This window comes from Oncorhynchus nerka, linkage group LG13, assembly GCF_034236695.1.
Source record: "Oncorhynchus nerka isolate Pitt River linkage group LG13, Oner_Uvic_2.0, whole genome shotgun sequence".
In the NCBI taxonomy this organism is placed as follows: domain Eukaryota; kingdom Metazoa; phylum Chordata; class Actinopteri; order Salmoniformes; family Salmonidae; genus Oncorhynchus; species Oncorhynchus nerka.
The window spans coordinates 64,593,146-64,620,981 of record NC_088408.1 but is presented as its reverse complement, the minus strand read 5'-3'; the positions used below and the strand labels follow the sequence as shown (position 1 = coordinate 64,620,981).

Sequence of the window (27,836 nt, the reverse complement as noted above, 5' to 3'; positions counted from 1 at the left end):
TTGTTTTGGTAATCAGTGGCTGTATTGGATGTGGAGTGGTTTCTCCACTCCTAGTTATTAATCAGCAATTAGTACCGGGAGGTGTGCTCTTCATCTTTTCAAGGCAATTAGCAATTAGTATTAGTACTTCATTCTCCCCTGTTTTGTCAGCGGCGGTCTCATCGCAAAACTAACACGGTTCTGCTGAGTTGTTCTGCGGAGTTGTTAGAGGACGGAAAGAGAGGAAGTCTCTATCCCACTCTCTCACTTCAGTATCTCTTACCTTGTTATTTTCAGATGATCTCATTTTGCTCATTTGTAGCTTTGGGAACTATGTGTTTGTTTTCTATACTTGTTCACTATTCTCCCTATATACTTTACAGACGCTCCCCACCCCTTGACTGCAACTTTTCAAATTGAGTGTACCCTGCGCGCACAACCCATGTGGAAGTCTGTGTCTCTGGCAGCGTTTGGAATTGCTGAGCTGCGATCAAGAACCTCAGTTAAAACTGCCCTTCAGCTACTGTCTCCTGACAGAGACATGGATCACCCCAGAGAACACTGCTACTCCAGCTGCTCTCTCTTCATCTGACTACATTTTGTCTCATAGTCCGAGAGCATCTGGTCGTCGCAATGGTGGCACAGGTCTACTCTTTTCTCCCTCTCTCACCTGTCCATCTCCTCATTTGAATTTCATGATGTCACTGTCACTTGACCACTCAAGCGTAACATTGTTGCCATCTATCGCCCATCCGGTGCCCTTAGAGTTCCTCAATGAGCTTGACACCTTGATAAGCTCATTTCACGACGATGGTTCACCACTCTTTGTACTTGGCGACTTCAACCTCCTGACGTCTGCCTCCTATTCATTTCTTTCCAACTCTCTCTTTTGACCTCACCCTGTTCCCAGTCCCCTCCCACTCACAAGGCAGGCAATATGCTTGACCTCATCGTTACTAGAGGCTGCTCGCCTTCTAATCTCATTGCAACCCCCGTCCAGGTCTTTGATCCCTTTTCTGTCTCCCTTTCCTCCAACCCTAGCCACTCAGCCCTTACCCAGATGGTCATGCGCCGTCGCAATCTTCTCTCTCTCTTGCCTACTACACTCTCCTCTTCTATCCTATCATCTCTCCCTTCTGCTAAGTCCTTCTCTGGTCTCCTGATTCTGCCTCTCTCCTCCCTTTCCGAATCCTATGACTCGCACTGTCCCCTTTCCTCCTGGCAGGCTCGGCCTCCCCTCCTGCTCCGTGTGGCTGAGTGACTCATTGCGAGCTTACAGAACAGGGCTGTGGGCAGCTAAGCGAAACTGGAGGAAAACTAAACTTCCGCAGGACCTATCATCCTTCCACCCTCTTCTCTACCTTCTCTACTTCTGTATCTGCTGTAGCCACATTCTATCACTCTAAATTTCAAGCTTCTGCCTCTAACCCTAAGAAACTAGTCCACCTTCTCCTCCCTCCTTAATTCTCCACCCCCTCCCTCCTCCCTCTCTGAGGACGACTTTGTCAACCACTTTGAAAAGAAGGTTGACGACATCCGCTCATCATTCTCTTAGCCTATTGGGGCGGCAAGTAGCCTAGTGATTAGAGCATTGGGCCAGTAACCGAAAGGTTGCTGACAAGGTACAAATCTTCCGTTCTGCCCCTGAACAAGGCAGGTGTAACCTGGTAGTCCATCATTGCAAATAATAATTAGTTCTTCTCTGACTTGCCTAGTTAAATAAAGGTGAAAAAAAGAGTCAGCTTTTACGTTCATTCTTCCTGCTGTGAAAATAGCATAAATATTTCGGACACAACCCCAGACCTATAGTGCCATCGCCAGCGCTAATATTTACCATTATTAGCATTAGGTTTGTTATAATAGAGCCCATAGACTTTAAAATCAAAGGAAAAGCTGCACACTCTAATACAGTGGTCACAAACCGGTCCGATCGACCGGTTGATCTTCAAGGCAGAAAAGACAACGATAAAGGCTTGCGCTTTTATTTTTTTATTTTGTCTTGCGCTGTTGTTGGTAGTTGCACTTGATTCAGAAGCCCTGTGTCAGGTGCCGGGTAGGCCAAGTGTTTCCATTTTGAACCATTTCATTTGCCTGAAGGGACAAACCAGGAGAGCTGTGGCTAAATCAAGTGTGCCTACCACGCTGGACAATCAGATAGCTCAAATAACCGTGCATACAGTGTCCACGACCCCACAGCAAAGTTTGATACTAGCCTACGTGAGATTTAATAAAAAAACATGTATGGATATAGAAAGATCATAAATATTTATGATCCTTTTATATCCATTCATGCTTTTTTTAATGACATTTAGCATACACAAACCTAGCATATTTACAATAGATAGCAAAATCACAAATAGCCTACATCACAAGACTACTAAACTGACACTCAATTATCTTGTTCGTGTTCCCTTCTCTCCCTATTAAGCCCATCAATCCTCTGCTCTCCTGGTGATAAATATCCTTCTCTGTGGGCTTCTATGTAGTGTCCGGTTCTAATTATCAGAGTAAGAGCTCGACGGACACTATGAAAGCTTAAACCAAGTTTATTCTTCCCAGAGGATCGAACAGCTGAACCGACAAAAACATGTTTACTATTGTGGTGGTATATGTACCTCACGTTGGGTGGAGTTTCCTCCTTCTCGCCAAACATTGTATCTTTATTGCTAGGCAGGAAACTAAGTGATACGGGCAATAAATTGTTCCTTTCCCCTTAACGGGACCTGACCTGACCTCAACCCCCTTCCTCACTAATCCATGGCTCTCTCCCCTTACCAATGCCACATGTGATCGTTTTCCCTACACTCAGTACATTCCAAGCTTAATTGCACCCACCCATATACCTTCCTCCTACAGCTATCCGTTCACATCTGGTGTAGACCCTCAGCTATGGCACCCCTCGTGTCTCTATTATAACTAATGATGAATAATATTTAAAGTTCAGAAATCCAAAGCCATCAGTAGTAAATAGTAGTAAAAGGTCCCTGATACAATAACAGTAGCACAGTGCTGTTTTGGCCCTATCAAATGGCAGTGCAGCAGAGAGAGAGAGAGACCTTGCTGTGTTTACAGGCCTGGCTCTCTCAGATGAACACAAGTGTACCTCCAGCCTGATACCATGCTATTGCCTGCTCCCTTCTCCCTAGTGGGGAGACTGGGCCGATGTGTGTGTTAGCTCTAAAATGTCAAGGGTGACAGGGCAGTGGTTAAGTGTAGCTTTTCTCTGCAAAGCCTCATTGAGGCTTGAAGGACAAAATACATGCTCAACATGTGAAAAATTGGTCTAAGATGTCTTCCATCCATTGTATATTTCCCTGATTTCCCTCCTGTGAGGTCCAGTGCAGTCTAGTCCAGTCTAGTCCAGTCTAGTCCAGATATAGAAAGGCCAGGTAGCGGCTTGGCCCGGGAGAGAGGGTCCTAGCCCAGCACAGCACTGGGCTCCATGGGACTCAGATATATATCCCAAACCACCTGTAAAAAGAGGGCTCTCTTCCAGTTCCTCTGATGGAATCCTGGCAACGGATAACACTATGTTTACAACGCAGGTGGAGGGAGGGAGGAGGGGAGGCAGAGGGGAGGAGGCTGTGTGATAGATGCAGTCCATCTAGATATGTCTGTCACCAGATTTGTCCTCTCTCAATCCCTGTTGCCATCTTTTCACAAGAAATGCCAATTCTTTCAACAATTTCAGTTGTCCTGTTTACCCTCACTGTTAAGAACAGATCAGATTCTCCTGATGTTTGCACAGTTTTTAAGCCATTCAATGTATTTGCTGCCACGCTCTGAATGACCACTGTCCTCAATGCTGTGATGTGTTAACCATTAACCTGTTGCGACGAGCAATCCCGTATCCGGGAGCGTAATTATAGCCTCAAGTTCATTACCATAACGCAACGTTAACTATTAATGAAAATCGCAAATGAAATAAATATATTGGCTCACAAGCTTAGCCTTTTGTTAACAACACTGTCATCTCAGATTTTCAAAAAATGCTTTTCAACCATAGCTACACAAGCATTTGTGTAAGAGTATTGATAGCTAGCATAGCATTAAGCCTAGCATTCAGCAGGCAACATTTTCACAAAAACAAGAAAAACATTCAAATAAAATCGATTACCTTTGAAGAACTTCGGATGTTTTCAATGAGGAGACTCTCAGTTAGATAGCAAATGTTCAGTTTTTCCAAAAATATTATGTGCAGGAGAAATCGCTCCGTTTTGTTCATCACGTTTGGCTAAGAAAGAAAAACGAAAATTCAGTCATTACAACGCAAACTTTTTTCCAAATTAACTCCATAATATCGACAGAAACATGGCAAACGTTGTTTAGAATCAATCCTCAAGGTGTTTTTCACATATCTATTCGATGATAAATCACTCGTTGCAGTTTGGTTTCTCCTCTGTTCAAAATGGAAAAATGCACGCAGCTGGAGATTACGCAATAGTTTCGACGGAGGACACCGAGCGGACACCTGGTAAATGTAGTCTCTTATGGTCAATTTTCCAATGATATGCCTACAAATACGTCACAATGCTGCAAACACCTTGGGGAAACGACAGAAAGTGTAGGCTCATTCCTTGCGCATTCACAGCCATATAAGGAGACATTGGAAACACAGTTGCAGTTTTGGAAACGTTAGAGTGTTTTCTTTCCAAAGCTGTCAATTATATGCATAGTCGAGCATCTTTTCGTGCAAAATATCTTGTTTATACAAAATATCTTGTTTAAAACGGGAACGTTTTTCATCCAAAAATGAAATACTGCCCCCAGATGTTCAAGAGGTTAAAACCACATTAACTCCCCTGGATTGATGGCTGCTATTGGGGTGACGGCTTTAGGTGTTGCCTCTATTCCCTCTATTCTTTAAGCCAAAGTCCACATCTCTGTTTATCTGTCACCAGCTGCTGTTGTGACACATGTACAGTGGGGCAAAAAAGTATTTAGTCAGCCACCAATTGTGCAAGTTCTCCCACTTAAAAGGATGAGAGAGGCCTGTAATTTTCAGCATAGGTACACTTCAACTATGACAGACAAAATGAGAAAATAAAGTCCAGAAAATCACATTGTAGGTTTTTTTCTGAATTTATTAGCTTTTTTTTTCTCATTTTGTCTGTCATAGTTGAAGTGTACCTATGATGAAAATTGCAGTCCTCTCTCATCTTTTTAAGTGGGAGAACTTGCACAATTGGTGGCTGACTAAATACTTTTTTGCCCCACTGTATGTGTTTAGCCTCTGTCATAGGGGGGGGGAGAACATTTCAAGGAATGGTATAATAAGTAGCCTAGACTCTACTATTATGTGATTATTTAGTAACTTTACTTGTTTACCTTTAGTTAGCTGGACATATGAACCTGTTGGGAGGGTGTTGGTTGTAAACTGTTGAGTCTGTGTAAATAGAAGATGAGTCAGTATTCTGTGCAGTTCAGTTGTGTCACCCAGCCTGCTGCTCCTTGCTTTGCTAGTCACATTGCTGTATTGATTAATCACTGGTTAAATGATTAAAAATAGCCCCTCAGGGAGTAGAGATGGATGAAGACTCCATGCAACAGAGAGAGCCCCGCCTGTCTGGGTGGGTTAGCTTCTACTGCACTGGGGCAGCAGTGAAAAAATCATTTGTGTAAGAATGGAATAGTCTCCTCCTGACACTTTTCATAGACTGCAGGCAATGATGGAAAAACAAAATGATAGGAAAACAAACATAGCTATATAGTGTATGTCCATGGTGCTGAAATCTAAAATGACCCCATGCAACAGAGGGTGTGTTAGTTAGCTCATTGGTGCAACAGCAGCCAGTAACAAAAGACAGAGTGAGAAAGACGACATGGCTTCATGTGTCTCTGTCCATGGTGCTGAAATGTAAAAGTCACAACTTCCAATGCACGTTTACAATGGAAATTTTCTTTGCTCTTATAGGCTCTTGAATTCTGGAAAATGGTGTTCCTTGCCCTCGCCTATATTAGAGAGAGACACACACTACTCCGGCTGTATGAAATGGTATTCCCATTCGGTATATTGCTCTGCTGCTCTCTCTCTGGGGGGCCTGATGAGAAAGAATGGAGCAGAGAGGAGGGAAGGCGAGCGTTAGCTGCAGGAGACCAGGGGATAATGGGAAACAAATGCTCCTCTCCTCCAGCCTGCCTGTCAGACCCCGGCTCTGCTCTCTCCAACATAATCCTGTTATCCTGAACACAAGGAGAACTTTGGGTCAATATGCCTCTGCTCCCATCTGTCCATGGGCCAGAACCCACACTCTAAATTTAACAGCCCAAATGTACTGCTGCTACCACATCAACAGTGGTATATAGGTGATAGATATCATCACGAATGCAGTCTTTGTCATGGTTGGATTCCTACGATGTAAAATATGACAGTAGTAAAATGGCTGTCTGTCTGGTGTGCTACAGTGCAGTAGCTTGCTGCTCTTTCCCAGACTCCTCATCAGGCGTGCTCAGCATGTTATCCTCTCATCAGGCATGTCCACATTAACCCAGCACATATTGTCTCTGTGCTCATTCAGTCAGTGGCAGTGCATTGGGGTCGTTAGAAATAGTTCAGTACATACAGTCATGTACAGCCTCATCTGGAGAGGTTTGATTTGATTGGGAAGAAGTGAAACACCTTTATATACCCATAGAAAGGATTTTCTCTTTGTAGCGTAGTGTCTTTCCTGCCTGTTTTGCTCCTGTCAATGTAATCCACAGGGGAGCATGCTTGTCTTACATGCCTGTGGTGGAGTTTTGCATGTGTAAGCATCTCACAGGCAATCCTTCGATGCCTTTCAGCAGGAAGAGAAAGCATGTCCGTGTTTGATCAGGGGAGTGTATGCTGTATCTCCCGTCTCTGGCTAGATCTCGATGGGATCTGAATAGGGATCTGTATATTGTATATATCTGTATATGACTGCCGGTGGAAATGACGTTACCTTACTGCACCTCTTCATTTGTAAAAGCTGCTAAGTAGGTTTCTGATCATTTGATCAGAGCTGCAGCGTTATGTTATTTAGATTCTATTGACTAAACATCTATGCGGTGCCTTTTAGCAGGAAAAACCCACCATCACAGATCATTATCTTCTGCTTTATGTCTCAGCTCATTTTCAGCGGTGGAATCGCCCTCAGTGGTAGACGTCGTCACATCGAAAACAATGATCATTTTTGCTGTGCCGCAAACATGGAGAAAGAAGTGTCTTTTTTAATGCTGAAATGAGGTTTAATAATTGATGAGGAGCCTCCACTAAGGCTCTCTGCTTTTCTCACAGGGGTCATGAAAACAATATGGGCCCTAGATCTCTTATGTGGAGAAATGACAGAATAAGCGTTGTTGCAGTGGGGGTTTGGATGTCACTATGACATACAGATCCAATTCACCACAGGAGGCCACAGGAACCAGCGATGACTTCAGCACCAGTTTCCTCGGTCCCCCTCGCTCCCCCTACCTTCCCTTCTCCATTCCTTTCCCTCGAAGCTCATAAAGCTTTTATTGTCTGTATTTCCAATGGGACCCATTGATTTCTTCGGCGATAGGTGTGGATTGTGTCCATCATAGCAGTAAAGCTATCGTTTCTCCATTAAGCCTCTTGTTCATCCCCAAACACAATGAAAGGCAAACATTGCTTAACTATCTGCTCCTGTTAGGACTTCATCATCATGGAGTTTTTTCACCTCGAAACCAAGACCCACTGACAGTAAATCTGCCCCCTTAGCATTAAATCCAGTATCTCTCGGGGGATTGCGTTTTGAATGTCATGATCTAGGGATATCAACTAAGAGAGTTTACTGAAAGCGTGCCTTTTTAGAGTAGATAGATCTGGAGTGGAGTGGCTCTCATAAACCTGTTGACAGACAAAAAACGGGATCAACTTCAAATAAAAGCTTTTGCTTTTTCCTCTTCTTACATTTTTTTTGTATATATTTGTTTTGTACAGTAGTACAGTTGTCGTAATTCAAGCAGAAAAAGATCTCTACACACCAGAAATGTTGTAATATCTTGGCTCAGTCCCAAGTGTGTTCACAGCTTGCAACTCTCCAACATGTAGTGTGTGCGCCAGCCATGCTGGGGAGCATCATGTCTCCCTCAACTTAACCCCCATATCTACGTTTATAACATGTTTGTCATGTTGTAGCACAAGCATATAAAAGCAATAGAAGTGTTGAATAAAATGTATTTGCATTTCATAGTATATACAGTAAACTGGCATATCTGAGGTTGCTACTAATGTGTTTCCCTTGCCAAAATATTGCCTTGCAGAATAGATGCATAGCTAAACATTCAGGGTTGAAGGGCGCGGTGGTTTATCCAGTCGATCAGATGTTTTAGAGACAGCTGGGAGTGGGAGGAGGGGGAAGGGGGATGTGTGAAACACCAATTTTTATGTGTTTTCGCCTGCTTTTTCAGCAGCCCTAGGTCCCTCTCGCAATTACAGACGATATACATTGGGCTGCGCTGAAATGGCCTAGGAGAAGATCTGGCCTGTCTGTAAAGTGTTACATGCTTCATAAACACCAGCGCTTCTCTCTGTTACTCTTAGCGTCACTAACATGAATTTAGGAATTAAACAAGATCTTGGAATTTTTGTAGCACACCAAAAGAAAACGGTTTTGTTTATTGCTACCATTTTTCATCCCCGAACACAATGTCCGATAAGCACCGTCTTCAATGTAAATAAGTGTCTATCCTCCTCCTCTCTCTCTGTGTGCTTCTCCAGGCCAACGATGCCTCAGGCAACACCTGGAACTGGCTCTACTTCATCCCCCTCATCATCATCGGATCCTTCTTCATGCTCAATCTGGTCCTGGGAGTCCTGTCTGGGTAAGAGTCAACATCACACATGTCCATGACCCAATGACACTATCTCTGTCTGTGGGAAAGGTGACGTTAACAGCCCACTATTATGAAGCATGCGGTACATTGCTCTTTACCAGCCATTTCACTTTCCTGCTGGCTCTGTTTAATGTGAAGCTGCTGTCTGACTACATCGACATGGCTTTAGCCTAATCGAATGGTAGAAGGGTTGCAAAGGGTCTGAAACTTTCCAGTACATTTCTGGGATTTTTCTGGAAAGTTTCCATGGGAAGTTAAGCCCTGGAATTTGGATTAAAATCATCAAAAAAAGTTAGCTTATAGCAGTGAACCTTTTTGCACTGGTGACAGTGCTGCGGACATGAAGGCTGCTTCGTCTAAAGTGGAGGATTCCTAACCTCACATCACACCCATTGGCTGTGCTGCTCATGCATTGAATCTACTCCTCAAAGATATCATGGCACTGAAAACAACGGATACACTCTACAAGAGAGCCAAGGAAATGGTTAGGTATGTGAAGGGTCATCAAGTTATAGCAGCAGTCTACCAAGCAACGTGAGAAGAATAAGAGCACCACATTGAAGCTGCCCAGCAACACCCGTTGGGGTGGTGTTGTCATCATGTTTGACAGTCTCCTGGAGGGGAAGGAGTCTCTCCAAGAAATGGCCATATCACAGTCTGCCAATATGGACAGCCCCATCAAGAGGATCCTCCTGGACGATGTATTTTGGGAGAGAGTGGTAAGCAGCCTGAAACTCCTGAGACCTATAGCAGTAGCCATTGCACGGATTGAGGGGGACAATGCCATCCTGTCTGATGTTCAGACTGCAGATGTAAGAGAAGAAATAAGGACTGCCCTGCCCACTTCACTGCTGCTCCAAGCAGAGGAAACTGCAGTTCTGAAAGAAAAAAATATAAGGTAAAAGGTTTATGTTTCTGTCTCCATATGATATGGTAAATACATATATAATGCAAAAAACATCTACATTTAAATGGTATTAATATTAATTAGCATTTATTTTGGTTAATTTCCATATATTACCATGAATTCCCATATATTCCTGTTAATTCCCAAGGAAAGTTTCCACCTCTGAATATTCCCCAAAATGTGCAACCCTAAACGGGAGTATTGATTTATGTAGTGTACTGTGTTAATATTTTCCCTCTTTTCTATATTTTCAAGTTCTAGTTACATTGTCATGGGAGTGACCTGATTTGACCTGGACTGTTTTCAAACAGACAGTACAGTACAGAACAGTACAGAACTCATTAGTGTTCGCTGTATTAGACTCCCTCATTAAGATTCACTACACAGCATAGTAAACCAGGTCAAAGCTGGAGGTAGAATACCCGCTGTCCTGAAAAGACAGTATCACAACTGTTGTCTGAATGTAGCACCCTGTTCTAATTACTGTCAAGGGAAATGAGGCAGGGCTTTTATTGCTCGTGTTAAATTGGTTTCCAGCATTTACTGTCCTTACACTACAGTATGGCAGCCCCTGGACTGAAGGATGTTGCTCCCACATGTATCCCTATACCATCCCTATATCATCATATTTGGAATTTAGATATTTTTTTCCCTGTTAATTGTTTTGAAGCCACAGGGCATGTTGACTCGCTCTCTCTCTCTCTCTCTCTCTCTCTCTCTCTCTCTCTCTCTCTATCTCTCTCTATCTATCTCTATCTCTATCTCTCTCTCTCACACAGTGGCAGAGCTTAATGGAAGGCCTCCTGATGAGTGCTGTGTGGTGTACTAGGTTGTGCTCTAGCTGCTATCGGGACATGATTTTATTACTTCTCAGAAAACAAATCTAATTCTCACTTTCTGTTCCACCAAATGGCTTCAGGTGTCTCTGTGCTATCAATGTGGCATTATGCTCTTCTTTCAGTCTCTCTTTGATTTCAACCTTCTGCTTTCTCTCAGATCTTATTTTCCCGTCCTTCTACATTTTTCCCTTCATTGTCGTTTTTCCGGGGGGGTTATGTAGAAAACCTCACCCATATAGATTTACAGACGGTAAGGTTGACTGCTGTTTTTAGGTGAGGCTGTTCATTTGTATAAAACATTCTGGTTCTCAGTTGCACTAGTGTCTCTGCCCTTGATGATAAGTTAATAATTCTCCTCTCGTCTCGCAGTGTGACATCCATTCATTTAGCCACACTTTTATGCTCAAGGTGAGACTCCCTCAAAGACATTTCTCTTAGGAGAGTATTTGCATAATGCATAATCCTAACAAGTTGCATTGAGCTACTTAATGTCACGAGACACTGCTTCATTCTGTGACAGTTAATTGCGTAACCTCATGATGGCCACAGAAATGATAAATGATATACATATTTGAGAAATTACAAGCTGCAAAGTCTGATTGTGGTTGTTGTGTCTGTTTTGGTCAAAGTGTCCATCGTCTGCCTTGAGTGCCTTATACTGTTTCCTTCTTTATCTGTTCTCTCTGTGTTCCTTTATCCTACTTCAAACAGCTCAAAGCATTCCCTAGTCTCCTGTTATCCCTGGCCCAACCCTGGCCATGCTCTGGGCCTGTTCTGCTCTCTCTAGTCTCGCTAGACCCTGGGAGAATCTTAATTGCATACTCCTCGCGTCCTCTCTCCTCGCCTCTTTCTCAAAACCCATTGGCTGATAAAGCCAGAGGTCCCTCCCCGCCAACCTTCTCCTCCAATGGGTTATAAGAAGAAGGCAAGGAGAGAGGACGCGAGGAGTATGCAATTGAGATTCTTCCTCTGTCAGCTGTGTTTACTGTGCTCAGGAGGGTGAAAGGTCACTGATACACTGTGGCGGGGCTGTGTCACATTCTAAAGGGCACTGTCTGTCCTGGAGAGGGCCAGAGCTGCAGGCTGCAACCACACACCGGGTTTAGAGGCCACAGCTCCAGGGGCAGCGGTCAGAGGCAGCAGGCGGGGGTAGCAAGGCTCATATTTTATCCCATCACCACTCCTAATGCCGCATGCCCTCCTGCCCTTCATCCTACCCTCCACCCCTAGATCACCACATCAGGTCACTCTGTGAGGGATTTCAGTAGGCCAGCGGAAGTGCCACAGACAGCCCAGCTTGAGGCACCACCCTGCCTTTTTATCTCTCTCTCGCTTTTCTCTCTCTCCCTTTCTTTTTATCTCCTCCCTCCTTTCCTCTGTGTGGAGTAGAAGGTCAGTTCTTTCAGATCCTTCCCAGCAGGGTCAGTTCTGTCAGTCAGTCAGGTAGAGGCCCATGCTGTGTCCTGTAGCTTCACCACTACTATCTGTACTGTAATTGAATATACACATACTGTACCACTCAGTCTCAACCTTGACTTGTGACTCATGTTCAGATCTTGTTGTTTATATTGTGTGGCATGTGTAGGCTACAGCTTTCACATTTGAGTGGCTCAATTGAACATTTTCAAGCATAGTACCCCAGCTCTGAGCAGTGTATGTGTCAAGGTTTCCATTAGCCAATAATAGCCGGCTTTTGGCCGATTTAAAATGTAAAACACAGATAAATAAAATTGGCAACAGGAAAGAACAAAAAATGCCATTGCGAAATAATACTTTTTTGCTTTTTCATTGATGGAAATACCAGCCGATGTAAATATATTTGACTGGTCATCGGTCTGTAGGTTAATTGACATAATTCCGTGGAATTCAATTGGCCCGCGTGTACAGTATATTCGTTATGTATCTTCTCAAACGCCTACAGCATACATATACAGAGCCTTTGAGCGGAAAATCTGTCAGACATCTCAAACAGCGAATGCATAGACGACGGAAAGCAGTCTTCATCAGTGCGTCACACACCACTTTGCATTTAAAAAAAGACATGTATACTTAAAGTGGAACTGACAGCATTTTAGCAAAATGAAATCTTATTGAAATCTGTTCATAGAGACCCCAGGAAGAATATGACACTTTAAAAAAAAAATTAAGAATCTGACAAGCGAGCACTTACAGTATGTATATATGGCCATTTTCACGTTTTCATCAATTCTTAGAAAGTTTGGGAATTAAGAATACTAAGGCACTTGTGAAAATTCATTAGCAATTTAGAGTGGGAAAGCGACCTTGCGTTTGGACAATTAATAGACACTTCAGTAAATAAAACCTAATAAAAACATGTCTCATCCAGGACCAGAGTCTATGCAGACCGCTGCGCCATTGCCAATCAGAGCTACAATATGCCTTTATGCAAACAAGCCATTTGCACACAGGCCTGCCATCACTCACTTTGAACTGGACTGTGTGTTTACAGGCAGTTGCAACAGTGTGACTTTAGATCATTAGAACACATTCATCAAAAGTCACAAAGTACACTTGAATATTTCTGCAAATATGTAAACACCACTTGGGAGTCCGCTTACATTTGGGAAATGTACAGTGCTATTGATCAAACCTAATCCTTCAGTTATGCAAGATCAACAACGAATGCTAGCCAGAGAAGGATGATCTAACATCTAACGAAGGAACATTAGATAAACCCTCTCAAACCTTTTCAGCTAGTTGCCCATTACAATTGCACTGATAAACGATGGAAAATTGTAACTTACTCGTCCTTTTGCAGCTTGCCTGCCAAAAATGCATGCTTGTCCCAACCAAGCACCCAAAGCTAACTGGCTAAAGTTGGCTAGCTTTCTCTTGGAGTTTTCTACCCCCCACCCCCTGGCAGCCGTGGGGCTGCAAGTCTCTTGATTAAACCCCCCTGTGGCTAAATGAGCGGACATCAAAGGGATCAGTGGGTTGTGGAAGATGTGCTTCTCCCACGGCCCAGGTGCCACACCCCTCTCTCGTATGGGCCTCTACAGCTGCCAGGCCCTCAGTACTGCAGCATAGAAATCAGAGACCCCTGCTGTGTTGAATCTCTCCGGCTGCATGAGGAAAAGCTGCCGATCCAGCCCCACACTGCCAGCCATTCTCAACAGAGCACATGCTGGTTCCCTCCAGCTGGACCCCTCCAGCCCAGAGGCCTCTGCACCGCTTTGAGACAGAACACTGCTACCATGCTCTCCAGGTCCACCAGGCCTTGTCCCCCCTCCTGGACAGGCAGGTACTGCACCGTCGCCCTCAACCAGTGATGCCCCCTACCAATTTATGCCATAGGGAGGATGCCACCAAGATGTTGATCAGCACCCTCCCTCTATATCACACTTGGGAGAGGAGTCACTTAAAATTTGTCAGCCTCGACAGGACCGCTTGTATAGAGTGTATAGCTGCCCCGACAGAGGGTATCCCTGGCAAATGCCCCACCCTACCCAGACTGGCCTACTGAGCCCTCCCCCACCTTAACCATACAAGAACCCTGGCATGCAACATTTTAACACAGGCCACAAAATTATCCCCACAACCAAAACAAAACAACACATTGAACAGATATTCATGGTCCACCCTATCAAAGGCTTCCTCCTGGTCCAAGTAAACTAGTCGAACGTTCACATTTGAAAGCCTTGACAGGTCCATCATGTCCCTGATTATGAACAGACTGTCTGTGATTGAGCATCCTGGTACACAGTACGTTTGGTCCTTGTGTACAATAGAGTCCAGGTACGACTTGAGTCTGTTAGCGAGGACCTTGGCGAAGACCTTATAGTCCACACAGAGCAATGCCACAGGCCTCCAGTTCTTTAAGTCGCTCAAGTCCGTCTACAGCTTAGCGGCAGCTCCCCCACGCACTCACGTAACACGCAAAACAAGTCCTGTCCAATCATTTGTATAAAAATCCACTGGCAGACCGTCGACCCCTTGGGCACAGCCGGGGGCCATCTGAGAGACTGAAGCCAAGAGTTTGTGAAAGGCCAGGGAAATGTCCATTTCATATCTCTGCGACAGAGAGCGTTTGGGAAGGTCTGTGAGCAGCAGTGGCATGTATGCATGGATGCCAAGGGAAGCCAGGCTTTCCCCAAAGATTGACCAATTAAAAAATGTACGTAAAATTCTCTGTGTTTCATAATCTCCTTCAATTCGCAAGAGGCTGAATGTACAGTACATGGCCGAAAGTATGTGGACGACGTACTCGCTGTTTGTTTGTTACCTATCCATAGTCACTTCACCCCCACGTACATGTATAGATTATCTCAACTAACCTGTACCCCTGCACACTGACTCGGTGCCCCCTGTATATAGTCTCGTTATTGTTATTCTTATTGTGTTTTTATTATTTCTCTTTTTTTTTGTCTACTTGGTAAATATTTTCTTCTTCTTGATCTGCTCTGTTGTATTCTGCGCATGTGACAAATAAAGTTTGGTTTGATTTATATATCACGGTCGCAAGGCATATGAGCTAACAGGTTATAGAGCAAACAACACAATTATCACAACACATATGTTGTAATATGGCCTTTTTTCCTCTGGCTTCCTCAGTGATTTTACCCACGCACCTCTAGTAGTGAGCAGAACCTGAGAACACACAGGTGTTCTTCCCTATACAAATCAGAGAAGAACTCCACAACCTGCTCCCGCATCTCCCCTGCAACAGAAGTGACTTGCCCATCAGACAAACGTAAACAATTGATTTTCTTGGTTTCCCCACTCTGTTTTTCCAAACCAAAAAATAAAGAGCTGGGAGCATCCATTTCCTCAACATGGAAAATCTAGCTCTTACAAGTGCCCTTTTTGCTTTAATCTGAAAAAAGACCCTAGGTCCCTGCATAATTCAGATTATTTTGCAGCCCCAACATACCCTGCCCCACCAGCTCAGCCTCCACCTCACTTATTCTATGCTGAAGCTCCCCCAAAGCTGTATACTGTGTAATCTTGTAAGATCTTTATACCAGGCCCTGGTGAAACGGAGAACTGAGCCATGGCAATGTGATGGTCTGAAAACCCAAGTGAGCGAATGGAGGCCCTCAATAGCTGATTCTTGAATGTATAGATACGATCCAGGCGAGCTGTACTCACCCTACCTCATCCACCTTCACCCACATATACTAACAGCCTACCCTTACACAACACCTTTAAAGAAGAATGTTGACACTCAGGTCCGGGGCAAAAACACTGCGACACCAGCACTAAGGTTTGGGCCATGGTTCAGCACCTCCGCCCCCTTCCACCATAAGGGAGCCTAACCTTAAAAGCTCCATAACAGGTGGTATGGAAAACAACAAAATCAGAAACCAGTAGAGAAGCCCATGAAGCCGCCGTGCCAGAAAATAACTATCCATTTAAGCAGATTCTGAAGACGCACCCCTGTGAACCATTTCCTCAGCCTATACCACATCCTGGATGAGAGGACACTAAACCCCTCATTCTTCATTGTGTGTTGTACTGACCTTACAAACCTTCCAGGATCAGGAAAATAAGACACCAGAGGAACCTTCTTTTTCCCTTTAGTCTTCAACCTAGAAAGTTCTCTCACCATATATACTGGGCCCTCCACCTGGCTGGCTGTCGGCTCAAGTTCCAATGAGCCGTCTGAATACGAGGCCTCCTCGTCCTCCTCTCCCGCCAACTCATCCCGTTCTTCCTCCTCCTCCATTGGCACGGTACCGACCTCCTTCTCCCCCGTCTGCCACTCCAGCACTTACCACCTGATCAGTGCATCCTCCCCAATGACGGGAATCATTTCCTGGGATGAGCCCAGCAGAGCTAACCACAGCCTCTGCCTCCTGCGTACTAGCCAACGGTGTCGCCTGATTCCAGAAGGAATGGCTGCCGTTTTACGGGCTCCTAACCAATTGTGCTGTTTTGTGTGGTTTTTTGCGTTGTTTGTAACTTATTTTGTACATAATGTTTCTGCTACCTTCTCTTAAGACTGAAAAAAGCTTCTGGGTATCAGAACAGCGATTATTCACCTCGAACTGGGCAAAGATTTTTTTCTTTAACCTCTTCCCTCTACTCGGGACGCTTGCGTCCCAACTAGAGCTCTGGAAATGCAAATGTGCTACGCTAAATGCTAATAGTATTAGTTAAAACTCAAAAGTTCATTAAAATACACATGCAGGGTATCAAATTAAAGCTACACTCGTTGTGAATCCAGGCAACAAGTCAGATTTTTAAAATGCTTTTCGGCGACAGCATGAGAAGCTATTATCTGATAGCATGCACCAATACACTACAACACAAAAGCACAGCAGGGGACGTAAACAAAATAATTAGCATTTCGGCGTTACACAAACCGCACAATAAAATAGAAAACAGTCATTACCTTTCACCATCTTCTTTGTTGGCACTCCTAGATGTCCCATAAACACTATTGGGTCTTTATTTCGATTAAATCGGGCCATATAAAGCCAAAATATCGTTATATGTAGACTGTGTGATAAACGAAAAAAACAGCGATTTCACAACGTAACGTCATTTTTTTAAATTCAAAAAGTAGACGATAAACTTTCACAAAACACTTCGAAATACGTTTGTAATGCTACTTTAGGTATTAGTAAACGTTAATAAGCGATAAAAATCATCAGGAGGCGATGTAAAAATCATTAGCTGTCGTCTTGGAAAAAATTTCACGCGAGAGCTCTTCAAAATGATCTGGGCGGAGACTGGAGGTAAGTGGTTCCCCTGTTTCGGTTCAACCAAGAATCAAAGATGATTCAATTCACAAGACTCTAGACAACATGGGGATGCTGTGGGAGTTGAATGCTCGGTCTTATCTAATTCGGCTCACTGTGAACAATTGCTGGAAGTGGCGCAAGGATATTTATTTCCATTTTCTGTGATCAGGTTTTCCTGCGCTTTCCGATGTAACGCACGTTATGTTATAGCCACAGTCGTGATTTAACCAGTTTTAAAAACGTCCGAGTGTTTCCTATCCACACATTCTAACCATATGAACGTACTATATTCCTGGCATGAGTAGCAGGGCGCTGAAATGTTGCGCGATTTTTAACAAAATGTTCAAAAAAGTAGAGGGTAGGAGCAAGAAGTTAACGAGTCAGACGCAAAGGATTTACAGCTGCTACCGGACCAAATCCCTGTCAATCGCATGAAGTGGAGATGCCGATACAGGGGACGCAGATCCGGGTGCTTTGTGAGAATTTGTCGGCGAGTGGGTAACCTGCCTCTACCATCCGTCTTATTGGCCAACGTGCAATCATTGGAGAATAAACTGGATGAGCTCTGTTCGAGACTATCCTACCAACGGGACATTAAGAACTGTAATATCTTGTGTTTCACGAGTCGTGGCTGAATGACGACATAGATAATACAGTTGGCTGGTGTTTTCCGTGCATCGGCAAGTTGGGGGAGGTGTATATTGGTCATGGCTCCCGAGTGGCACAGCGGTCTTAGGCACACATTGCATCTCAGTGCAAGAGGCTTTACTACAGTCCCTGTTTCGAATACAGGCTACAGTATATCACATCTGACCGTAATTGGGAGTGCCATAAGGCGGCGTACAATTGACCCAGCGTCATCCGGGTTTGGCCGGGGTAGGCCGTCATTGGAAAATAAGAATTTTTAGTTAAATAAAAAAACAACTGGCGGAAACTGCAGCGCAATCAATAGGAGGTAAACAGTGGCTGGTGCTGAAAATATAGCTAACTTGTTATGCAAGTGTTGCATACCAACAGCACACCAACAAAACCTACACCAGTCGAGCAATTCATTTCAACAATAATCTTAATTTTAACTTGCAATATATTCAATGCTTAAGTACTCTAAAGTGTTACATTTCTAACTCGAAACAGCAGTACTGTATTTCTTCATCAACATCTTCATGCTTGCGTTAATAAAATAACAAGAAAAAAAGGCATTCAAATGTTGATGTTTATTTAAACTACATTTTAGTCGAACTTTACATTGAAATACAATGTAAAAATGCGCAGAATACAGTAAAGACCAGCACTCAATTTATTTAAGCATTATTTTTAGCATTATTAGGCCTACTTTACAGTATTGTCGCCTACTGTACCTGTTCATTTCCCCATGTTTTTCGAGATGTGGAGAGTCAGGCGGCATTGGCGGAGAGTCAGGTGGAGAATGACACATTCAAAAGGGCGAGGAACGAGATGGAGTCATAATCAATGCCAGGCACACCTGTGAGCTCTGGAACTCCACCTCTGACAGGCAGAGTCAACATACCTGGTGGGTTCGTCAGGTCGTTGGTTCACCCTGACATTTCCATTCCTCTTCTGACAACAGAACGTGACCAACTGTTCACCAGGCACAGCAAGGGCCGCCCGGACCGTTATGCTGTTCTGCTATTCCAAGGATGTGTAACTGAAGAGATACCACGAGTGGGCACAGAATACAAACTGGGATGGATCCCGAGGAAAATATGGCTTACCAGTGAACCTGCAGGTGTTCATCATTTAATAAGGTGTCTCAGAAGTTTCCGTCCATGACTGATGCAACCTGAAAATGCATTAAAGACAGAGTTAATGAGTACTTGAGGTCACAGAGAAAGTCTCGACATGGCCTGCTCTCCCTTATGTAAGGAATTAGGTACTTTCCCATGTTTACTACAGTATGTACTGTAGGCTATGTTTTCTTGTCAGACTGCACGGTAGCCTAATAAACAAATGCAGGTGGCTTATATCTTCAAAATGCTTTAAATGCTTTATTATTGATCAAATGTAAAATCATTTACTGTATTTCTTCATCAGCATCTTTATGCTTTTGTTAATAAAATAATGATAAAAATACTCTTTCAAAATGCTGATGTTTATTTAGTTATGGATCCATAATGAATTACTATGGGAATAAATATAACTGATTTACAGAAATATTTTAACAAAGTTGTCTAATGAAGGCAAACCATTTAGAATCCTCCAATCCTCTTATGCTGTAGCCTACTCCCGGGCGTCACGTTGTACAGCGCCATATTTTCCATTCTATCCTAACGGAAACCCTGCGGGTTCCTTTTTTAAAAACATCACAGAATAGAAACACCATAATATTAATCAAATTAATTAAACAAAATTTCTTAAAATCAATCCCATATACTATGTTATTATTTAAATTCTCTGGTAATGCCAATATGGAAGACTATCAAATGCTTCTCAAAGATGCCCTATGGTGGTCAAACTAGCACTAACTTGCATTAACAAAATAAATAGCTGACATTTAGATAAAGTGCCACAGAATGCTGCAGCAGCCCTCAAGGTGTGCTGCAGCATGGCACAACTTTTAAAGAAGGAACCACTGTAAGCTACAGTACTGCTTTAACAGCATGGACTGGAATATGTTCCGGGATCCAACCAATGGCATTGAGGAGCATACCACATCAGTCATCGGCTTCATCAATAAGTGCATCGATGACGTTGTCCCCACAGTGACCATACGTACATACCCCAACCAGGTTCCATGGATTACAGGAAACATCCGCACTGAGCTAAAGGGTAGAGCTGACGCTTTCAAGGACTGGGACTCTACCCGGACGCTTATGAGAAATGCCCTCCGATGAACCATCAAACAGGCAAAGCGTCAATACAGGACTAAGATGGAATCCTGCTCCACCGGCTCTGATGCTTGTTGGATGTGGCAAGGCTTGCAAACTATTACGATCTACAAAGAGAAGCCCAGCCATACGCAGCCAAGTGACACTAGCCTACCAGACGACCTAAATTACTTGTATGCGAGCTTCAAGGCAAGCAACACTGAAGCATGCATGAGAGCACCAGCCGTTCCGGACGACTGTGTGATCACGCTCTCTGTAACCGATGTGAGTAAGACCTTTAAAGAGGTCAACATTCACTAGACAGCAGGGCCAGACAGATTGGCAGGACGTGTATTCCAAGTATGCACTGAGTATGGCACGACAACGCCTATTCCCCCTCCGGAGACTGAAAAGATTTGGCATGGGTCCTCAGATCCTCAAAGTTATACAGCTGCACCATTGAGAGCATTCTGGCTGGTTGAATCACTGCCTGCTATGGAAACTGCTCGGTATCCGACTGCAAGGTGCTACAGAGGGTAGTGCATATGGCCCAGTACATCACTGGGGCCAAGCTTCCTGCTATCCAGTACCTTTATACCATTCGGTGTCAGAGGAAGACCCTAAAAAGCCTTTTGGATCCTAAAAGAGTCCAGTCACCCTAGTCATAGACGGTGCTCTCTGCTACGGCATGGCAAGCGGTGCCGGAGCGCCAAGTCTAGGTCCAAAAGGCTCCTTAACAGCTTCTATCCCCAAGCCTTAAGACTGCTACTCGCTGTATATTATATATGCATTGTCACTTTACCCCTCCCTAGATGTATATATTACCTCAATTACCTCGACTAGCCTGAACCCTCGCACATTGACTCGGTACCGGTACACCCTGTATATAACCTTGTTATTGAATCTTACCTCTTATTTTTCTTAAAATTGCATTGTTGGTTAAGGGTTTGTAAGTAAGCATTTCACCGTAAGGTCTTTGGTATTTGGCGCATGTGACAAATAACATTTGATTTGATTTGTCTGCACTACAACAAACTCCCTCTCTCTGGACCTTATATGGGCACGCAATCTTTTTGTACCCTATGTCCCCACACTCAGAACACTGCAAGCTAACTTTGCTATCAAACCCTGCGTACCACCCCTCCCCCTGCTTAACCTTGACGTGTACATTTAGCTGCTTTTCTGCGTTGCTAAGAAGCATTAACACTTGCCTACAAAAGGAGACAAGATGTTTAAAAGATTCCGCTTGGCACCCAGCCGAGCGAACCACTTGCAAACTCACCAAAACGAACCAACGTCTTGTTATCTGTTTGACCATAACAAAATGGAGGCAGATTAGCCACCACTACTCTTGTCGACTGGGTCGAAAGATGTGAAATCTTCAAAACAGTCACAAAAATCCCACTCGCTACTAGCCGGGCAACAACAACACAACCGCCGCCTTGTTCATTCAAATTAAATTAAATCAAATTGTATTTTTCACATGCGGCGAATACAGGTCAAATGCTTACTTACAAGGCAGTGCAACAGGCACGAGAGGCAGCCCCAAAAATGTAGGGGGGAGGCACACAGGGAGATTGGCGGAGTCAGGCGATAGACCTGAGCCAACTCCCCGTGCTTACTGGAGGAAGCGTAGTACTGGTCAGGCAGAAGAAGAAGAAAATCGTTGCACCAATGAACAAGTGATGTGTTAACCCTCCACCATAGAAAAAAGGTCAAATGTAGAAGAAAGGGAAAGAAAGCAGAAGGTTGAAATCAAAGACAGACTGAAAGAAGAGCATAATGCCACATTGATAGCACAGAGACACCTGAAGCCATTTGGTGGAACAGAAAGTGAGAATTAGATTTGTTTTCTGAAAAGTAATAAATTCATGTCCCGATAGCAGTTAGAGCACCTAGCTCTAACCTAGTACACCACACAGCACTCATCAGGAGGCCTTCCATTACAGTTTTTCTCAATTGCTAAAACACTAAAACCCATTGGCTGAACAAAGTTCTCAGTTGCCTGGACTCATTTAGCTAATTATGCAGTCTGTTGTCAATACCTTAAACCATTTCACATGGTAAAACACAATTTGCAGATCTCACTTAGACTTTTCAGCAAAACTCTAAACACATTCTCATTCTCAAAACACATTCTGCACTCTAATGCACATGTCATCCATACTGGTAAACACAAGTGGCAACAATCAAATACAAATAGAGAACATATGTCATTGATTGAACACAACCACTCGAAATTGATTTAACTTGTTTCAAATGATGCGACACAACCAATATAAGCCAGTTCAGAGAGCAAACAGGTTGTTGAAGGTGGGAAGGAGAAAGTCTGAGAATGGATACTGTAGTACAGTGCATTGTAGGCTGTATACTGTACAATGGACAAATTGTATGGCCCTGAACATTGTGCTTTCCATTTATTAACAGTACTGACTGCTCAATAGATTTTGACTGGTTGCAGGTTCATATCAACAAAGAACAAGAATTACAGTATCACGGAGACAAAGGACAAGTTTGTGTGATGCAGGATACAGTAATGTAAAAATATGGGTACAAGGAGGAGGAAGAACAAAAAACTAAATTGCAAAGAGCAAAGCAGAGTAGTAATTTCTGATCAATTTTGAGCTACTATGATAGAACATGTTTTCGTTCATCAAAAGACAATGATGGAAAAATATAAATATTTCTTTAGATTAAAAATGTACTTCTCTCTGAGAATTGTATGTTTTGAACAATGTGTTTTCTATTTTTCTGTGTATTTTTTACTGACTGCTTGAGAGTGTATATCATTTTGATCACTTTGTTTATGTGTTTGTGTTTGATTTTGAACACAAGTGAAACTGTTTTGAGGCGAATGTTTCATTTTGCAAGAGGAGTCAGGGGTTATGTAAATAGTGCTTGAAGATGAGGTTTTCTGTTTAATGTTTTCAGGAAATGGAGCAAGATTTCAGAAATGGTTTGAGCAATTGAGAAAAACTGTAAGCTCTGCCACTCTGTGTGTGTGGGAGGGAGAGAGAATTACTATGGACTCTGCTTCAACAGCAATCTCGTAAACATCCTCTACAGTATCATGAACAACAGATTCCAAAAATGTCCTCAGTAAAAACAATATTTACATTTACATTTAAGTCATTTAGCAGACGCTCTTATCCAGAGCGACTTACAAATTGGTGCATTCACCGTATGACATCCAGTGGAACAGCCACTTTACAATAGTGCATCTAAATCTTTTAAGGTGGGGGGGGGTGAGAAGGATTACTTTATCCTATCCTAGGTATTCCTTAAAGAGGTGGGGTTTCAGGTGTCTCCGGAAGGTGGTGATTGACTCCGCTGTCCTGGCGTCGTGAGGGAGTTTGTTCCACCATTGGGGGGCCAGAGCAGCGAACAGTTTTGACTGGGCTGAGCGGGAACTGTACTTCCTCAGTGGTAGGGAGGCGAGCAGGCCAGAGGTGGATGAACACAGTGCCCTTGTTTGGGTGTAGGGCCTGATCAGAGCCTGGAGGTACTGAGGTGCCGTTCCCCTCACAGCTCCGTAGGCAAGCACCATGGTCTTGTAGCGGATGCGAGCTTCAACTGGAAGCCAGTGGAGAGAGCGGAGGAGCGGGGTGACGTGAGAGAACTTGGGAAGGTTGAACACCAGACGGGCTGCGGCGTTCTGGATGAGTTGTAGGGGTTTAATGGCACAGGCAGGGAGCCCAGCCAACAGCGAGTTGCAGTAATCCAGACGGGAGATGACAAGTGCCTGGATTAGGACCTGCGCCGCTTCCTGTGTGAGGCAGGGTCGTACTCTGCGGATGTTGTAGAGCATGAACCTACAGGAACGGGCCACCGCCTTGATGTTATTTGAGAACGACAGGGTGTTGTCCAGGATCACGCCAAGGTTCTTAGCGCTCTGGGAGGAGGACACAATGGAGTTGTCAACCGTGATGGCGAGATCATGGAACGGGCAGTCCTTCCCCGGGAGGAAGAGCAGCTCCGTCTTGCCGAGGTTCGGCTTGAGGTGGTGATCCGTCATCCACACTGATATGTCTGCCAGACATGCAGAGATGCGATTCGCCACCTGGTCATCAGAAGAGGGAAAGGAGAAGATGAATTGTGTGTCGTCTGCATAGCAATGATAGGAGAGACCATGTGAGGTTATGACAGAGCCAAGTGACTTGGTGTATAGCGAGAATAGGAGAGGGCCTAGAACAGAGCCCTGGGGGACACCAGTGGTGAGAGCGCGTGGTGAGGAGACAGATTCTCGCCACGCCACCTGGTAGGAGCGACCTGTCAGGTAGGACGCAATCCAAGCGTGGGCCGCGCCGGAGATGCCCAACTCGGAGAGGGTGGAGAGGAGGATCTGATGGTTCACAGTATCGAAGGCAGCCGATAGGTCTAGAAGGATGAGAGCAGAGGAGAGAGAGTTAGCTTTAGCAGTGCGGAGCGCCTCCGTGATACAGAGAAGAGCAGTCTCAGTTGAATGACTAGTCTTGAAACCTGACTGATTTGGATCAAGAAGGTCATTCTGAGAGAGATAGCGGGAGAGCTGGCCAAGGACGGCACGTTCAAGAGTTTTGGAGAGAAAAGAAAGAAGGGATACTGGTCTGTAGTTGTTGACATCGGAGGGATCGAGTGTAGGTTTTTTCAGAAGGGGTGCAACTCTCGCTCTCTTGAAGACGGAAGGGACGTAGCCAGCGGTCAGGGATGAGTTGATGAGCGAGGTGAGGTAAGGGAGAAGGTCTCCGGAAATGGTCTGGAGAAGAGAGGAGGGGATAGGGTCAAGCGGGCAGGTTGTTGGGCGGCCGGCCGTCACAAGACGCGAGATTTCATCTGGAGAGAGAGGGGAGAAAGAGGTCAGAGCACAGGGTAGGGCAGTGTGAGCAGAACCAGCGGTGTCGTTTGACTTAGCAAACGAGGATCGGATGTCGTCGACCTTCTTTTCAAAATGGTTGACGAAGTCATCTGCAGAGAGGGAGGAGGGGGGAGGAGGATTCAGGAGGGAGGAGAAGGTGGCAAAGAGCTTCCTAGGGTTAGAGGCAGATGCTTGGAATTTAGAGTGGTAGAAAGTGGCTTTAGCAGCAGAGACAGAGGAGGAAAATGTAGAGAGGAGGGAGTGAAAGGATGCCAGGTCCGCAGGGAGGCGGTTTTCCTCCATTTCCGCTCGGCTGCCCGGAGCCCTGTTCTGTGAGCTCGCAATGAGTCGTCGAGCCACGGAGCGGGAGGGGAGGACCGAGCCGGCCTGGAGGATAGGGGACATAGAGAGTCAAAGGATGCAGAAAGGGAGGAGAGGAGGGTTGAGGAGGCAGAATCAGGAGATAGGTTGGAGAAGGTTTGAGCAGAGGGAAAAGATGATAGGATGGAAGAGGAGAGAGTAGCGGGGAGAGAGAGCGAAGGTTGGGACGGCGCGATACCATCCGAGTAGGGGCAGTGTGGGAAGTGTTGGATGAGAGCGAGAGGGAAAAGGATACAAGGTAGTGGTCGGAGACTTGGAGGGAGTTGCAATGAGGTTAGTGGAAGAACAGCATCTAGTAAAGATGAGGTCGAGCGTATTGCCTGCCTTGTGAGTAGGGGGGAAGGTGAGAGGGTGAGGTCAAAAGAGGAGAGGAGTGGAAAGAAGGAGGCAGAGAGGAATGAGTCAAAGGTAGGCGTGGGGAGGTTAAAGTCGCCCAGAACTGTGAGAGGTGAGCCGTCCTCAGGAAAGGAGCTTATCAAGGCATCAAGCTCATTGATGAACTCTCCGAGGGAACCTGGAGGGCGATAAATGATAAGGATGTTAAGCTTGAAAGGGCTGGTAACTGTGACAGCATGGAATTCAAAGGAGGCGATAGACAGATGGGTAAGGGAGAAAGAGAGAATGACCACTTGGGAGAGATGAGGATCCCGGTGCCACCACCCCGCTGACCAGAAGCTCTCGGGGTGTGCGAGAACACGTGGGCGGACGAAGAGAGAGCAGTAGGAGTAGCAGTGTTATCTGTGGTGATCCATGTTTCCGTCAGTGCCAAGAAGTCGAGGGACTGGAGGGAGGCATAGGCTGAGATGAACTCTGCCTTGTTGGCCGCAGATCGGCAGTTCCAGAGGCTACCGGAGACCTGGAACTCCACGTGGGTCGTGCGCGCTGGGACCACCAGATTAGGTGGCCGCGGCCACGCGGTGTGGAGCGTTTGTATGGTCTGTGCAGAGAGGAGAGAACAGGGATAGACAGACACATAGTTGACAGGCTACAGAAGAGGCTACGCTAATGCAAAGGAGATTGGAATGACAAGTGGACTACACGTCTCGAATGTTCAGAAAGTTAAGCTTACGTAGCAAGAATCTTATTGACTAAAATGATTAAAATGATACAGTACTGCTGAAGTAGGCTAGCTGGCAGTGGCTGCGTTGTTGACTTTGTAGGCTAGCTGGCAGTGGCTGCGTTGTTGACACTACACTAATCAAGTCGTTCCGTTGAGTGTAATAGTTTTTACAGTGCTGCTATTCGGGGGCTAGCTGGCTAGCTAGCAGTGTTGATTACGTTACGTTGCGTTAAAAGAACGACAATAGCTGGCTAGCTAACCTAGAAAATCGCTCTAGACTACACAATTATCTTTGATACAAAGACGGCTATGTAGCTAGCTATGTAGCTAGCTACGATCAAACAAATCAAACCGTTGTACTGTAATGAAATGAAATGAAAATATGATACTACCTGTGAAGCGAAGCGGACCGGGTTGTTGAGTGCGGAAGTTCTATTCGGTAGACGTTGGCTAGCTGTTGGCTAGCTAGCAGTGTCTCCTACGTTAAGGACGACAAATAGCTGGCTAGCTAACCTCGGTAAATTAAGATAATCACTCTAAAACTACACACTCTAAACTACACAATTATCTTGGATACGAAGACAGCAAAGACAACTATGTAGCTAGCTAACACTACACTAATCAAGTCGTTCAGTTGAGTGTAATAGTTTCTACAGTGCTGCTATTCGGTAAACGGTGGACGTTTGCTAGCTGGCTAGCTGCTGGGCAGATAGCAGTGTAGACTACGTTAGGACGACGAAATACGATAATTACGCAATTATCTTTGATACAATGACGGCTATGTAGCTAGCTAAGAAGAAATTGCTAAGATTAGACAAATCAAACCGTTGTACTATAGTGAAATGTAATGAAATGTAATGAAAAGTTATACTACCTGCGGACCGAAGTGCGGATGCGACCACTCGCTCCAACCCGGAAGTAGAAGAAAAAAAAGAAAAAAAACGGAAAACATCAAATTATCTTCTTACCAAAATACCATATGACATACCACGTATACATCCTGTACACCCTTATTGACAAACAAACAGAACAAAAGTAAAGTCTTTTCAATGCTTTGTCGATTTTCAAAAAAGCTTTTGACTCAATTTGGCATTAAGGTCTGCTATACAAATGGATGGAAAGTGGTGTTGGGGGGGAAACATATTACATTATAAAATCAATGTACACAAACAACAAGTGTGCAGTTAAAATTGGCAATAAACACACAGATTTCCTTCCTCAGGGCCGTGGGATGAGACAGGGATGCAGTTTGAGCCCCACCCTCTTCAACATACTGTGTATATCAATTAATTGGCGAGGGCACTAGAACACCCGACCTCACCCTACTGGATTCGGAAATCAAATGTCTACTGTTTGTAGATGATCTGATGCTTCTGTCCCCAACCAAAGATGGTCTACATTAGCACCCAGACCTTCTGCACAGATTCTGTCAGACTTTGGCCCTGACAGTGAATCTCAGTAAGACAAAAATAATGGTATTCCAA

General features: G+C 44.6%; 1 protein-coding gene across 1 annotated transcript in view; it reads left to right on the top strand.

Moving 5' to 3' along the window:
* LOC115140665 (voltage-dependent N-type calcium channel subunit alpha-1B-like) overlaps positions 1–27,836 on the top strand; it is a 149,550-nt gene that overhangs the window by 52,793 nt on the left and 68,921 nt on the right. The window contains 1 exon segment of the mRNA XM_065026553.1: positions 8,684–8,787. Coding sequence (XP_064882625.1) covers positions 8,684–8,787 — 104 coding nt within the window.